The sequence below is a fragment of the Pygocentrus nattereri genome, chromosome 12, assembly GCF_015220715.1.
Source record: "Pygocentrus nattereri isolate fPygNat1 chromosome 12, fPygNat1.pri, whole genome shotgun sequence".
Classification (NCBI taxonomy): domain Eukaryota; kingdom Metazoa; phylum Chordata; class Actinopteri; order Characiformes; family Serrasalmidae; genus Pygocentrus; species Pygocentrus nattereri.
The window spans coordinates 25,278,229-25,293,804 of NC_051222.1; the positions used below are offsets into that span (position 1 = coordinate 25,278,229).

Here is a 15,576-nt window from a genome sequence, read left to right on the forward strand (position 1 = left end):
GGGTGTACTTTGTGTACTTCTGGTCCCAAAGCCCGGATAAATGGTGAGGGTTGCGTCAGGAAGGGCATCCGGCGTGAAACTTGTGCCAAAACTATCATGTGGATCACAAATATGATTGCCGAGGTCGAGGCCCGGGTTAACAACGACTTCGGTGCTGTTGACCAGCAGGGGAAATTGGACTACTGTAGGTTGAAGACCATCAAAGACGAGAGGAGGAAGGCGGGTTAGAAGGCAGCGAGAGAGAAGGAAAAGCAGGAGTGTGGAGGTTAGAGTAGGGACTCTGAACATAGGGACAATGGCTGGTAAAGGCAGAGAGCTTGCAGACATGATGGAGAGAAGGAAGATAGATATTCTGTGTGTCCAGGAGACCAGATGGAAAGGAAGCAAGGCCAGGAACATTGGAGGTGGATTCAAACTGTTCTATCATGGTGTAGAGAGGAAGAGAAATGGAATAGGGATAATCCTAAAGGAACAGCTTGTGAAAAGTGTTCTGGATGTAAAGAGAGTGTCAGACATGATCATGAGCCTGAAGTTGGAGGTTGATGGTGTAATTTTGAATGTGGTCAGTTCATATGCACCACAGGTTGGTTGTCAGTTAGAGGAGAAAGAGGAATTTTGGAGTAAGATGGATGAAGTGGTAGATGGTGTCCCTAGAGAGGAGAGATTAGTGATTGGTGCAGACTTCAATGGACATGTTGGTGAAGGGAACAGAGGGGATGAAGAGGTGCTGGGTATGTATGGTGTGAAAGACAGAAATGCGGAAGGTCAGATGGTTGTAGATTTCGCAAAGAGAATGGAAATGGCTGTGGTGAACACGTATTTTCAGAAGAGGGAAGAACACAGGGTGACATACAAGAGTGGAGGGAGGTGCACACAGGTGGATTATATCCTTAGCAGGAGATGCCACCTAAAGGAGATTGGAGATTGTAAAGTGGTGCCAGGGGAAAGAGTGAGGAGTAGATGGAAGGAGTACTTTGAAGAACTAATGAATGAGGAAAATGAGAGAGGAGGACAACGGGGGAGAGATAGTGGATCAGGAAGTGCAGGGAATTAGTAAGGTGGAAGTGAGGGCAGCTTTAAAAAGGATGAAGAATGGAAAGGCAGTTGGTCCAGATGACAGACCTGTGGAGGTATGGAGATGTTTAGGAGAGAAGGCAGTGGACTTTTTAACCAGGTTGTTAACAAAATCCTAGAGAGTGAGAGGATGCCTGATGAGTGGAGAAGCAGTGTACTGGTCCCCATTTTTAAGAACAAGGGTGATGTGCAGAGCTGCAGTAACTACAGAGGTATGAAGTTGATGAGCCACACCATGAAGGTATGGGAAAGAGTTGTTGAAGCAAGGCTAAGGCGAGAGGTTCAGATCAGTGAGCAGCAGTTTGGTTTCATGCCCAGAAAGAGTACCACAGATGCAATTTTTGCGTTGAGAGTGTTGGTAGAGAAGTACAGAGAAGGTCAGAAGGAGCTACATTGTGTCTTTGTGGATCTAGAGAAGGCATATGATAGGGTGCCAAGAGAGGAACTGTGGTACTGTATGAGGACGTCAGGTGTAGCTGAAAAGTATGTTAGGGTGGTGCAGGACATGTATGAGGATAGTGAGACAGTGGTATGCAGTTGGAGTGACAAATGGTTTCAAGGTGAAGGTAGGGTTACATCAGGGATCAGCTTTGAGCCCCTTCTTGTTTGCAATGGTGATGGAAAGGTTGACAGATGAGGTCAGGCAGGAGGCTCCATGGACCATGATGTTTGCAGATGACATTGTAATCTGTGTTGAGAGTAGAGAGCAGGTGGAAGAGAATCTGGAGAGGTGGAGGTTTGCACTGGAGAGGAGAGGAATGAAGGTCAGTAGAGACAAGACGGAATACATGTGTGTGAATGAGAGGGAGGCAGGTGGAAAGGTGAAGATGCAAAGAGTAGAGGTCGTAAAGGTGGATGACTTCAAATCAGAATCAGAATCAGAAGAAGTTTTATTGCCATTGTCAATGAACAGGATTCACAGACTAGGAATTTGCTTCGGCATGAAGGTGCAACATAAAAACAAGTAGTAATAGGCATGCAAAATTAAGTCCACATAAATAAATACTCTATGCAAATATAAAATATAGATAGAATGAATAAAAATTAAAATACAAAAGGCATGTACAACAGCACTATATACAACAGTGCACGTGGAGTAGTGCAATTCAAGTAAAGTGACCAAGGCAGGGTTATAAAGAGGTAAGTGACGTGATTATATATTGTTCTTGAGTCCAATGGCAGAGGGGAAGAAACTGTTCCTGTGGTGGGAGGTTCTGGTCCAAATGGCCCGAAGCCTCCTGCCCGAGGGGAGTGGATCAAATAGTCCGCGTGCGGGGTGAGAAGGGTCTGCTATAATCCGATCCGCTCTCCCCACAGTCCTGGAGACGTACAGGTCTTGGAGAGATGGGAGGCTGCAGCCTATCACCTTCTCAGCGGAGCGCACAATGCGCTGCAGCCTTTGTCTGTCCCTGGCAGTGGCCCCAGTATACCACACTGTGATGGAGGAGCTGAGGATGGACTCGATGATGGCCGTGTAGAACTGTACCATCAGCTGGGCCGGCAGTTTGGCTTTCCTCAGCTGCCGCAGAAAGTACATCCTCTGCTTTGCCTTCTTGATGAGGGAGCTGATGTTCAGCTCCCACTTGAGGTCCTGGGTGATGGTGGTGCCAAGGAACCGGTAACAGTCCACAGTGGTGATGGGGGTGTCGGTAAGGATAAGGGAGGGCAGGGGACTTGTGGCTTTCCTGAAGTCCACAGTCATCTCCACTGTCTTCTGGGCATTGAGCACCAAGTTGCTGTTGCTGCACCAGGTCACCAGCCGGTCCACCTCCTTCCTGTAGGCAGACTCATCACCGTCTGAGATGAGTCCAATGAGGGTGGTGTCATCCGCAAACTTAATCAGTTTGACAGAGTCATGGATGGAGGTGCAGCAGTTGGTGTACAGGGAGAAGAGCAGAGGGGAAAGTACACAGCCCTGAGGAGATCCTGTGCTTAAAGTCCGCGTGTCCGAGACAATCTTCCCCAGCCGTACTCGCTGACTGCGGTCCGTGAGGAAGTCTGTGATCCACCTGCAGGTGGAGTCGGGCACATGGAGCAGAGAGAGCTTGTCCTGGAGCAGAGCGGGAAGGATAGTATTGAATGCAGAGCTGAAGTCCACAAACAGGATCCTAGCGTAGGTTCTTGGGGAGTCCAGATGCTGCAGGATGAAGTGGAGGGCCAGGTTTATGGCATCATCTACGGACCTGTTGGCTCTGTAGGCAAACTGCAGGGGGTCCAGAAGGGGGTTGGTGATGGACTTGAGGTGGGATAAAACCAGATGTTTAAAGGTCTTCATGACTACGGACGTCAGGGCCACAGGCCTGTAGTCATTAAGTCCTGTGGCACGTGGTTTCTTGGGGACAGGGACGATGATGGAGTACTTGAAACAGGCTGGGACATGGCATGACTCCAGGGAAGAGTTGAAGATTCCCGTGAAGACTGGGGCCAGCTCATCAGCACAGTGTCTCAAGGTGGCAGAGGACACAGAGTCAGGGCCCGAAGCCTTGTGTGGATTTAGCCTCTTAAACAGCCTGTTCACATCCTCCTCCTCGACTGAGAGGGCAGAGGGGGCAGGTGGGCAATCCAAAGTGGTTGAGTGTATTGTGGTGTGGGGGGTGGAGGATGGGGGGTGTGAGTCCATGACTTCAAAACGTGAATAGATGTCGTTAAGGTCGATAGCCAGTTTGAAATCTTCTGAACAATGAGGTGCTCTGGGCCTATAGATGGTGATCTCTTTCAGCCCCCTCCATACAATGGCAGAGTCGTTAGCATAGAACCGCTGCTTCAGAAGAGCATTGTACTTGGATTTAGCCTTTAACACCTCCCTGCTAAATTCATACTTTGCACCTCTGTAGCTGACTCTGTCTCCCTCTCTGAAAGCAACCTCTTTCTGCTGGCGAAGCTGTCTGAGTTTTGGTGTGAACCAGGGTTTATCATTATTAAAAGTGATTCTGGGGCGTGATGGGATGATGCTGTCTTCACAGAAATGTATATATGACGTCACGGTATCTGTGTATTTATCTAAGCTGTCTGTAGAAGCCTTCAACATGTCCCAGTCTGTGGTGTCCAAACACATGTATAGCTCCACAGCTTCACTGGTCCACTTTTTATATGTCCTCACGACAGGTTTATAGAGCTTTAGTCTCTGTCTGTACGCAGGGATCAGGTGAACCATGACATGATCTGAGAGTCCTAAAGCCGCACAGGGCACAGCACGGTAAGCACCACTCACTGTAGTGTAACAGTGATCCAACGTGTTCCCCTCTCTGGTTGGGCATGTGACAAACTGTTTGTATTTCGGTAGTTCATGACTAAGTTTCCCTTTGTTAAAATCTCCGAGGATTATAACAAGGGAGTCTGGTAAAAACCGCTCCACATTCATAATCTGGTCCGGCAGAGCACGCTCAGCTTCGTGCTCATCGGCGCTCGGTGGAATGTAAATAGCGGCCAGAATAAATGAGGAAAACTCACGTGGAGAGTAGAACGGCTTACAGTTAATGAAAATGTATTCCAGAGAAGGAGAGCAGTATTGGGAAATCACTGTCACATCGGAGCACCAGGCGTTGTTGATATAGAAACAGACTCCTCCACCTTTCGTTTTACCTCTGGCAAGTTCCCGTTGTCTGTCCGAGCTGGAATCCCTCAAGATGGAGCGCACAGTCCGGGGTCTGTGTGTTAAACCATGTCTCGGTGAAGCACAACACACTAGAGGAGGAAAAGTCGCTATTTCTTCGCATCAGCAGCGCTATCTCGTCCATTTTATTGGAGAGTGAGCGGACGTTGGAGAGGAAAATCCCAGGTAGGGGCGTGCGCGTCCCCTGTGTGCGAAGGCGCACGAGTACACCAGCTCGCTTCCCTCTTTGGCGGCGTCTCACTTTTTTGTTTATAAAGTGCACTAATAATGCAGCAGGCACTAGAAAAACTGGTGAAATGTCTGTAGGGGTTGTTGTTCTGATGTTTAGTAGCTCCTCGCGGCCGTAGGAGCACGAAGACACACGAATAACGCACAAAAACAAACAAAACAAAGAGCACCAGAACACCAAGGCAGCCGTACGTGGTGCCATCTTGGAATCTGGATTGGAAATATCTTGGGTCAACCATCCAGAGCAATGGACAGTGTAGAGGTGAAGAAGAGGGTGCAGGCAGGATGGAGTGGGTGGAGACGGGTGTCAGGGCTGATGTGTGACAGAAGGATAGCAGCAAGAGTGAAAGGGAAGGTTTACAAGACAGTAGTGCGTCCTGCTATGATGTATGGTTTGGAGACTGTGGCTCTGTCTAAAAGACAGGAGGCTGAGCTGGAGGTGGCGGAGATGAAGATGCTGAGATTCTCGTTGGGAGTGACAAGGATGGACAAGATTAGAAATGAGCAGATCAGAGGGACAGTGAAGGTGGAGCAGTTTGGAGATAAAGCCAGAGAGGCCAGGTTGAGATGGTTTGGACATGTGTTGAAGAGGAATAGTGGATATATTGGTCAAAGAATGTTGGAGATGGAGCTGCCGGGTAGAAGGAGAAGAGGTAGACCTCAGAGAAGGTTTATGGATGTAGTGAAGGTGGACATGGAGATGGTTGGTGTAAAAGTAGAGGAGGCAGTGGATAGGGCAAGATGGAGGCAGATGATCCGCTGTGGCGACCCCTAAAGGGAGCAGCCGAAAGAAGAAGATTATAAGATAGCCAGTGGGTTTTTTTTTACTAGAAGGCATGATCCAATAAAGATTAAAATGGACATTTCAGCCTAAAACTAACATAAAATGCTATTTGTCATCCCTCCATCATTGGTTTTGCTGAATGCAAAGTTTTTTTTGTCTATTTGTCTCGTATCATCTAATAAATACTGACTAATAACTGCAGATTTTTGACCAGTATAACACAACAAATGCTGGTTTTGCCATGCTGGTCTTTCTATCTGCATTGATTCTGAAAGGTGGGATGAAGGTGGGACATTGACAGTTAAACTGAAATTATATTTCGCTTTTTGAGCACTTTGCACTCTTTCTTCCAGAGTTTTGTGGTAAGCACTGCATGTTTGACTGTACAGTTAATAGCCTACGCTTAGGCTGTGATTTCAGATCAAAGGCTGGGTGAGCAGGAGTCAGTGGTGGACAGTAACTAAGTAAATGTAATTTGTTACTGTACTTAAGTACTTTGTGTATCTGTACTTTCAGGTGACTTTTTACTTTCACTCCACTACATTTCAGAGTCTAATATCTCACTTTTTACTCCACTACATTTTGAGAAATCTGTCATTCCTTTGGGTTTTTGTGTGAATAAAAATGTAACATGTCAAAACAAAGGAGTGCAAAGCAAGAACACCAATCAGGGCCCAGCGGTCACTTTGTTCTGAGCTTGTTTTAACCTGTTGCTCATACCAACCCAGTACAGCACACGTTCAACGTCAGCGCAGCAGTGTAAAAATTTGGGAGCACATACGTCTAAATGATGAACTAACCTAACTTTGTGTAAATAGACCACAATATAGAAATATGTCCACATATGCAGTCGTGACTGGCATTTTTCTGAATTCATACAAACCCTTTCATTTTATAGTAAATTAGTTTCAGTTAGTTTATGTTTATGAACAGAGGCCTACAGATCAACACAGTAAAGGAAACCTTATTTCTGATCCTGAGTTTAAAGCCAGTTTTTATTAAACTTGGAACTAAGTTACACAGTAATCTGAAACTGAAACTTTGCTTGTTTGTAGAAGTGATTTCAGAGCCACTCGGTTCTCCCTGATGGAAACTGTTTGCCTTCAGTGTTTTGTGTTATGATCATTTTAATAGACATCAGCGTCACTAATTAATGACGTTCTATTAAAAGACTGGTTTACCAAGAGAGACGCTGGAGGACTTTCACCTAAAATGAGTTCATGAAGCCAGTCTGGTTATAAAAATGATAACAGGGCATCAGAGCCATAATTAATCTTTTAGTACTTTTACTTTTGATACTTAAGTACATTTGAAGGCAAATACTTTTGTACTTTTACTCAAGTGGAGGTCTAGAGTAAAGACTTCTACTTTTACTGGAGTAACATTTTACCTTGGGTGTCTCCACTTTAACTCAAGTACATGATTTGCGTACTTCATCCACCTCTGGCAGGAGTTCACAGCCGTGTGAGATGTGCAGTGTATTCGAGTGTATCCTCAATGTGCACCCTTACTAGCTGGTGTGACGGAAGTAGAGAAGGTAAGGCCGCTGATTGGGACGCAGCCACACGAGGTCGCTCGCTGTCTAGAAACCCGACTGCGCTGACGTCATTCGTCCTGGCTGTATCCAGAGCCGAGTTCGGTCTTTCGGCCTTTCCAGCTGAGTCCGCCGCCAGCGCAGCGCCTGCTCCAAGCCCTCAACTCAATCCGGCACAATGATCATCTACAAGGACATCATCACCGGTGAGAATCGACAGATATGTAGGCTAGTAGGTTTAGGGAATGTGAGCGTGTGAGTATTTTTCAGTGTTGGGCTCATTAATGGTGTTAATTTTTCTCTTTGTGGCCCTGGCGGACTGAGGCCTACGCTTTAGCGCCCTGCTAGCGCTAGCTGAGCGGCTACAGGAGCTAAGTCAGCGGGAGTTGTGTCCTTCCGTGCGTTTGGTTTATGGCAGGGTATTTGGTCTGTTTCGCCCTTTTTTGCCGCTGGTGTGTTAAGATCGAAACGGTAGAGATGAGCCGTTAAACGAGTCAAGTTAAGCCGCTGAGTGAAAATGCCGGTTTGTTAGCCTAGCCTAGCCTAGCTTTCTGCCGGCGTTTTTCGTGTACGCCGAAGTGACCGCCGGCTGTGGGGGGTGCTTGTTCTACGCCACCCACAGTGTTGTGTAGTTTTGTTGAATGCCGCGTTTGTGCTCTCGGTTTGTCCTCCGTGTTCATACGCGAAGGTAAGTGAACGTGTCTGGCTGCGGCGGCTAAGCTACACATGCTTGTTGTTGGCCGGCTTGTTCGAGTCTCGGGCCTCGGGTATATTTAACGGGTCAGCTGATCGTAAAGGCAGCGCCGCATCAGCCCCTGCACTTCGAGATTAGCTGGCTTTAACTCTACATCTGTCACAGGAGAACGCCCAGAGACCAAGAGGTGATCCTTTTCCTTTTATGTCTTACAGGAGACGAGATGTTCTCGGACATCTACAAAATCAAAGAGTCGGAGAACGGGATGATGATCGAGGTCGAGGGAAAGGTAAGGGCTGGGCCTCGTGTTCAGAAATCGTACTAACTAGGTAGTCATCGCCTTTAGAAAGCAGTGAGTCACTTGTTCTTAGTGAAACGTTGCGCAATAGCTTGACTAATGTAGTTTGTTTCGTCCCCCTCAAACACACCCTGGTTTGTGGTGTCTGTCCGTTTGGCTTGATGTGCTCCGCATGTCCAAAAGTTAGATGTCTGCTTCTTCTGAAGTCAGTAGTAGTAAATGGTTAATAAACAAAAAAAAGCTCAAATTTACAGACCTCCACCCTCTTACCCCAAACACAGCCGATCAGCCGAGGTTCGTTTAGTGCCCAAGGTCTTCTGCTCTAGTTCTGCAGTGGAGCTGTGAGGCTAATATGATAGAAATCTGTGGCGCTGAATAAACGACATTTTGACTGTGGTGGTGTTGCTGCCAGACAGAAATGAGTACAAATGGACATTAAATGCATCTTGGGTGATCAGTGAAGTTTGGGGGGAAATTGTGTTAATGCAACATTCAGATAAACCATCCCTTTAAAGTCAACGTTAGGGGGCATGTATCCCACCTTTGTGTTTTTTCCACTCGAGACTTGAGGTCCATTTAACATTTGGGTAGTTCAAATAAGCCATTTTCACATGACTGTTCTCTAGCCTGTCTTTGTTCCATACAGTATAACCGCCTGTTCTGTTGCTGTGTGTTTAAGACTGCTGTATGCAAATGATCTTGTTTCTAATTGGCTGTACTAGAACTTCATGATGCAAGGGTGGGGTCCAGATTGCTTTAGGCTGAGTTGGTGGATATGTCAATGAGGTTGTTCTCTTGACATCACAGAAACTTAATTCAAAGTGCGTTGTTTTTTCTGCCTGATGTCCATGCACCCTGTGGACTAGGTAGTAAGTGGTACAGTCTGAAACTTCAGTTTTACGAGGGTAGATGGGTAATGTAGTTTTGCCAGAGGATGTTTGCATTGTGTACAACCATTTTGCAAAGAACATAAGTCAATGCTTTCTTTGCCTTCATCCAAAAAGAAACCTGTGAAATGTTTTTATCAACGTCAATTCCCACTGGAATAATAATACATTAGACATGCCCACTTGGCTGCTGTAACTGCCTCTGCTAATCTGAGAAGGTTTTACAGTAGCTGGACTGTTGTGAGGGTTCGTTTGCGTTCAACCACAAGAGGTTTAGCAAAGTCAGGTACAGCTGTTGGATGATTAGTTGGATGTACTGCCATGCTGTTTGCAAACCACAAGAGTTATTGAATAGAGTGCTATGGCTCTAGAAAATGCAGTTCCAAGGCTCAGGAGCTTTGTACTCCTAGCGGAGGCTTGGCATTTGTGTATGGTTGCTACAGAGCATCTCTTTCTGTGGAGATTACACGTCAACAATGAGTTTCCGTAAGGTTTGAATTGTGTCTTGCATGTTTGGTCGTGAAGTTTTTGTTTTGTGGAGTTCAGTCAAGCGATGAGAGCAACATTCATGTTAAAAGGGGGCTTCTTTAAATGTACATCCCTGCCTCCCATGTGACTCCTCTGTATGTCGTTAGATGATCAGCAGAGCAGAGGGAGACATCGATGATGCGCTAATTGGTGGCAACGCGTCAGCAGAAGTCCTGGATGATGGCTGTGAGAGTACGACAGTCAGTGGTGTCGATATCGTCCTCAATCACAAACTGTCGGAGACCAGCTACGACAAGAAGTCCTACACAGCCTACATCAAGGACTACATGAAGGCGTAAGTAAATTTATCTTAAGTCCTCAAATGTTGAAATTCAGGGAGGATATTTCACAAACGAGGGTTATGAAGCTAAGCATGTTTGTTTTTCCTCCCAGATCAGAGTGACCCATTTTAAAGTGCTTAAAAAAGAGGGAAAAGAAGGGTTCAGTGAATGCAGCGTTAGCAATATCTGGGGCAAAGGAGCAAAAATACTCTCTTATTCAACATTAAAACTTTTCCTAGTATTTTTTCAAAATGTAAAGTCAGTGCAAGTTATCTGACTATTTTGCCTGTCTGTAGATAAAACAGACCACTGTGTTGTAATAAAAGCTGCTGCAGTGTTCACCACCAATTCGTTTGTTTCTAGACACTGCTTAACTACACTCTTGTGAATTTTATTAGTTTATCGTCATCTTAATCTTTTTATTCTACTAAAACAAGTTTAAAAAACCAAACTTAAGTCCTAGAGACATGGCGCTTGGTTGATGGGTGCACTATATTGTTGGAGGTATTCATTCACCTATCCAAATCATTGAATTCAGGCGTTCCAGTCACTTCCATGCAGACTGCTTCTACAAACATTTGTGAAATAATGGGTTGCTCTCAGAAGCTCAGTGAATTCCAGCGTGGTACCGTGATCAGATGATGCGTCGTGAAATTTCTAGCCACGAAGTGGTCGGCCATGTAAAATGACAGCACGGGCCAGCAGATGCTGAGGCGCATAGTGAGCAGAGGTTGCCAACTTTCTGCAGAGTTGATTGCTACAGACATCCAAACTTCATGTGGCCTTCAGGTTCGCTCAAGAACAGCGTGGAGAGCTACATGGAATGGGTTTCCATGCAGTTGCATCCAAGTCTTGCATCACCAAGTGCAATGCAAAGCATCGAATCCAGTGGTGTGAAGTGCCGACACTGGACTCTAACATTATCTGGAGGATTTGTATATTTGAATGTAAATGTCTGAATTAGTTGTATTGGATGTTACTCAGACTTTATCCTACCAGCCCCCTAGTACAAAGCCAGGATAATCTCCGGTGAACAAATGTGTGTTTATAGAGCAGGAAATTTTCTGTTGAATTTACATTGGATGTGTGGGATGTTTTGTGCATGGAGTGTAGCTGCTTTGTAGTCCTTTTTAAAATTTATTTCTCACCTGTATGTTGCTTTCCACACTTGCTGAAATTGAGGATGCATCAGTTTTTTTTTTTTTTTTTTTTTTTTTTTTTTTTTTAAGAATTTTTTGTTTGTCACTGTTTGCTAACTGTGAATGTAGACCTCTGCATTTAACCCATCCGTGCAGTGAAACACCCACATACGTGCACAATAGTGAACACACACACACACTAGGAGGCAGTGAGCACACTTGCCCGGAGCAGTGGGCAGCCCTATCCACAGCGCCTGGGGAGCAATTTGGGGTTAGGTGCCTTGCTCAAGGGCACTTCAGTCATGGACTGTCGGCTGAGGGGATGGAACCAGCGACATTTCGGTCACAGGGCCGGTTCCCTAACCTCCAGCCCATGACTGTCCCAATACATGTAGTACTAATATCAATTCACATTACATATAAAATCGCAGTTGAGTCAGAAGCCTCATCCACTCTATTTGATGTACTGTCAACAGAACACTGCAGTTTCCACTGCAGACATTTTGCGTCAGGCTGTGACCCTGGCATGCGATACACAGGTTTCACCTTTTTAAGTAATGCAGTCATTTAACTTCTGACAACTTGTTTTTGTTATGTTTAAGCTTGTTGCAAAAGCCTTATAAATTGAGTGTAAATGTAAAATGCATAATCAGCTTTTTTTTTTTGAGCGTGCATACGAGTCCCACTGTGATGGTGTCTTCTGCATGTTTTGACAGCTCAGTGTCTTGTATTATAGCCACCTGAGTTTTAAAATGTTCATGCTAAAGGAAAAAGTCCCCGCGCTTTCTTCATGTCCTGTCAGTGGCTTGTGAGATTGAATTGGGGTCAACAGAACACCTTTTGAAGTTTAATTGATTATGCAATGAATATTCCCTTGATTCATTGTGCCTTGCAGAGAATGTGCTGATTTTATTGTAGTTTTTATATTTTAAATGTGTTGATTTGTATTGCAGAGTTAAGGCTAAACTGCAGGAAACCGCTCCTAACCGGGTAGAGCCCTTCATGGCTAACGCACCAGCTGAGGTCAAAAAAATCCTAGCCAACATCAAGAACTATCAGGTACGTTTGTTTTTGTTTGGTATTATTGTCCAAGGAGTAGAAGTCCATCCCGTACAGTGATGAATATCTTAGGACACCTTTGGAGGTCATGACCAATGAAACCACTTTTATTCTGAGTACGCTTTCTGATGGGCTCGTAAGGGTCTGGATTTCTTGGTGCAGTTGATTATTAAAGAATATTTTTGTGCTTCTTGCTCTCAACTAAAGCCAATTTCTCTGCAGTTTTTCACAGGAGAATCCATGAACCCAGATGGCGCCATTGGTCTGCTTGACTTCCGTGCGGACGGGCAGACGCCCTTCATGCTCTTCTTCAAAGACGGTCTTGAGATTGAGAAATGTGTACGTTTGAGTGCCCTTTTTTTTGGAAGTATCCATGCTTTAGTTTCTTTAATATGTAAAGCTGTTACTCTGGCTGGCTTCTTGTATAACCTTAAATTTCTGACCTGACCAGCATTAAAGCTGTGGCTCCTGAAAGCCTGGTTTCTGGCATCCTCTGATAGACCTTCTGCCATTATCAGTGGCCTCTAGGTTTGCACTAGGATGCAACAACAATCTTCCTTGTACTTTCTAACTGTCTGTAAAGTGGCAGTAGTGATTGAAGTAAGGAGAATAAACTGACCATTTTATCCTTACTGTCATCTAGGAATAAATAGTCTTAAAGCAAATATACTCATTTTGATGCAACTCTATCATCCAAGTTGAATTCTTGTTGCACTACGAGCACATGATTTAACTGAAGGATATTTCCAGATTTTTTTAATATAAAAAGGTGGTTACAACTAGACTAAACTGGGTGAGTGTGGCACACAAACCCAGCGTTTAATAGCCTTGAGACTCCAATGCACATCTAAAGAAGCCAACTAGACACCAAACGTTGTTTGGTCTACATTTGTGATAAAAGGGAATTTTGTGTAAATTGGATTTCTAGGAACTGTAAGTGCATGTTTCTTGTGCTTGTCTGAGTGCAGTGTAACAGTCAGGAAATACTGCCCATCATTGCATTAAGAAAGTGGCTGGATTTGCATAAATGTCTCAGCTGTTTGCTTTAATAAAATGTTCTTGTCTCTGCAGTAAATTCCTCTGCGTGTGTCCCAAAGTGCCTCCCTCCCATCAGTGGCAGACATCAGCCCGATGGCCGTGAGGGCTTGCGGATCAATTGGATTACTCATTCCTCCCAACTTCATCAGAAATGGAACCAGAAGCTCTTTAACCCCCTCCACATGCCACCCCCCCCTTTGAGGCCACATCTTTGATTTCAGTGTCTGTCCATCTAGAAGACTTGAGGCCCTGCTATGAATCAACATTCTTTGGGGGGGAGAACAGTATTTTTTTTGTGAGCTGAAGTATTGTGCAGAGAGCTTGTGCTAAAACGAAAATATGCAGCTCACCTAGGGTTTTTGTTTCCTTTTAAAATTTAGTTCACATTGGTGAAGTTGACTGCCTGAGTATTGGTTTGCTGTGTGCATGTCAGCTCTCAGACAGCAGTTGTACAGTTATTCTCCCCATGTCCTTTCTCAAATTACAGGATTGTATAGGATTTCTTGGCACTATTTGTGAAATAAAATAGTCAAGCTGCTGACTAAACATCAGTCCTGTGTGATGTGTTGAACCACTGGTTTGTTGCTTCATATGAAATCTGAAGTGTTGAAGGGAATTGCAAATATTGTAACAAAGCTCATGTGCACCTTTCCAATATGTTCATCTTGCAAGCATTATTGTGCAAATTTTATTGCTCTTATTTATGGCTTCCCTAATTATTTTCAATAATCAATGTTCATGAGCCACAGGATCTGAAACATCTAAGTGAACTGGCACTGCAAAGATTTGTGTTAAATACCTCAAGTTGTTTTTAATGAGAAAGTGGAGAAAAGTTACGTAGCTTATTGTTGAGAAGTTTAAAAGTGTTGGTCTTTAAGGCTCACTCTATTTTTCCTTTACTTTGTGCACTAGTATATAGACCTCCTAAACCACATAGTGATTTTATTACTGAATTTTCTGAATTTCTTGCCTTGATTGTTCCCATGTCTGACAGAATTTTACGCTTGGGTGATTTTAATATACATGTTTGCTGTCCTCCTAAATATTTGGTAAATGATTTTATTCAACTTTTGGATGCTTTTACTACCCATGTACAAAGCCATACACATGATCTGGTGTTTTCTACTGGGTTTGATATTGACCAGCTAGAGATTGAAGATGCCAGTTTCTCTGACCACAAGCCAGTAGTGTTTAGCTCTACTTTTACTGGGCACTTCCCAGTTTCTGTTCCAGGTCGGTTGACTAGATATGTCAGCTCTTCCACAGCTAGTGAATTCTCAAGAGCCTTCTTAGACACTTTAATGCTGCCTACTCATGAGTTGGCCCACTCTAATGTTGACAATCTAGTTACTGCATTTGATCAGGATTGTTTAAATGCTCTGGATATTGTGGCCCCCATGAGATTTAAACGTGGAAAACCTAGAATGCAACCCTGGTTAAATGCGGCCACTCAGGAAATTAGGCAGGTTTGTAGGAAAGCAGAGAGGAAATGGAAAATACATAGATTACAAATAAACTTTGACATAGTCAACTAAGCAACTTTTGAATATCAGCTAGCTGTGAAATCTGCAAGGGAAGCTTATTTTTCTAGTATTATTGCTAAAAATTGTAACAGACCTAACATTTTGTTCAGGACACCCAACACTTGGGCTAAATCCGTCCCCTGGCTTGTGTGAAGACTTTTTAAACCTTTTTATTGGGAACACTGAGAATATTCGATCTCATATTACATTTTTGGGACCAGATGTTCCTTTTCCTCAGACATGCAGACATCTCAGTGTTTTTAGAGAATTTGATACTGTGTCAATGATGGAACTTACAGACTTAGTGATGAACACTAAGCCTGCAACTACCCCTCCTGATATCATGCCACCTCAGCTGGTTAAGGAGTCATTGGGTGTTTTGGGACCATCTATCCAGAACATCATCAATTCCTCCTTAACTACTGGTACGGTTCCTGCCTTGTTTAAACAAGCTGTAGTTACTCCTCTGCTTAAAAAGCAGAACCTTGATGTCACAATGGTCAGTAACTATCGACCGATTTCTAAATTGCCATTTTTAGCTAAATTACTGGAAAGGTGGTGTATCATCAGCTTCTACCGTTTTTAAGTAATAATCACATTTTTGAGATTTTTCATTAGGGTTTTAAGGCTATGCACAGCACGGAATCTGCCCTCCTTAAAGTGACAAACAACCTCTTGCTTATTGCTGATTCAGGAAATTGTGCCATCCTTATGGTATTGGACCCATGTTCTGCTTTCGACACAGTTGACCATAACATACTTATTGGGCGCTTAGACGATTGGGTGGGGATACAGGGAGTGGTCCTGAGTTTAGGTCTTACCTGGAACATTTTCTGTGAACATGGGCAACTCGTTCTCCTCTTCTGCAGACATGTCTTAGGGTGTTCCTCAAGGGT

The 15,576-nt window shown here is 44.3% G+C and overlaps 1 protein-coding gene and 3 non-coding genes across 4 annotated transcripts; all 4 read left to right on the forward strand.

The window, feature by feature from the left end:
* Positions 1–7,284: 7,284 nt before the first annotated feature.
* Positions 7,285–13,708, forward strand: tpt1 (tumor protein, translationally-controlled 1). The gene is made up of 6 exons (XM_017715108.2): positions 7,285–7,439; positions 8,143–8,216; positions 9,748–9,935; positions 12,014–12,119; positions 12,342–12,458; positions 13,191–13,708. The coding sequence occupies exons 1-6, from the start codon at positions 7,412–7,414 to the stop codon at positions 13,191–13,193; spliced, it is 516 nt and encodes a 171-aa protein (XP_017570597.1). The 5' UTR covers positions 7,285–7,411; the 3' UTR covers positions 13,194–13,708.
* On the forward strand, positions 11,761–11,894 carry LOC119264862. Its single transcript, XR_005131261.1, has one exon. It is a non-coding gene; the product is annotated as a small nucleolar RNA SNORA31 (small nucleolar RNA).
* LOC119264857 lies at positions 12,171–12,240 on the forward strand. Its single transcript, XR_005131256.1, has one exon. It is a non-coding gene; the product is annotated as a small nucleolar RNA SNORD58 (small nucleolar RNA).
* On the forward strand, positions 12,604–12,734 carry LOC119264861. The gene has a single exon (XR_005131260.1). It is a non-coding gene; the product is annotated as a small nucleolar RNA SNORA31 (small nucleolar RNA).
* Positions 13,709–15,576: the final 1,868 nt, after the last annotated feature.

Bases quoted from the DNA above. Each gene is read 5' to 3' on its own strand.
- tpt1 (XM_017715108.2), top strand. From the start codon at position 7,412: ATGATCATCTACAAGGACATCATCACCG. The intron at 7,440-8,142 runs GTGAGAATCGAC...TATGTCTTACAG, and splicing joins CTACAAGGACATCATCACCG to GAGACGAGATGTTCTCGGAC. The intron at 9,936-12,013 runs GTAAGTAAATTT...TTTGTATTGCAG, and splicing joins ATCAAGGACTACATGAAGGC to AGTTAAGGCTAAACTGCAGG.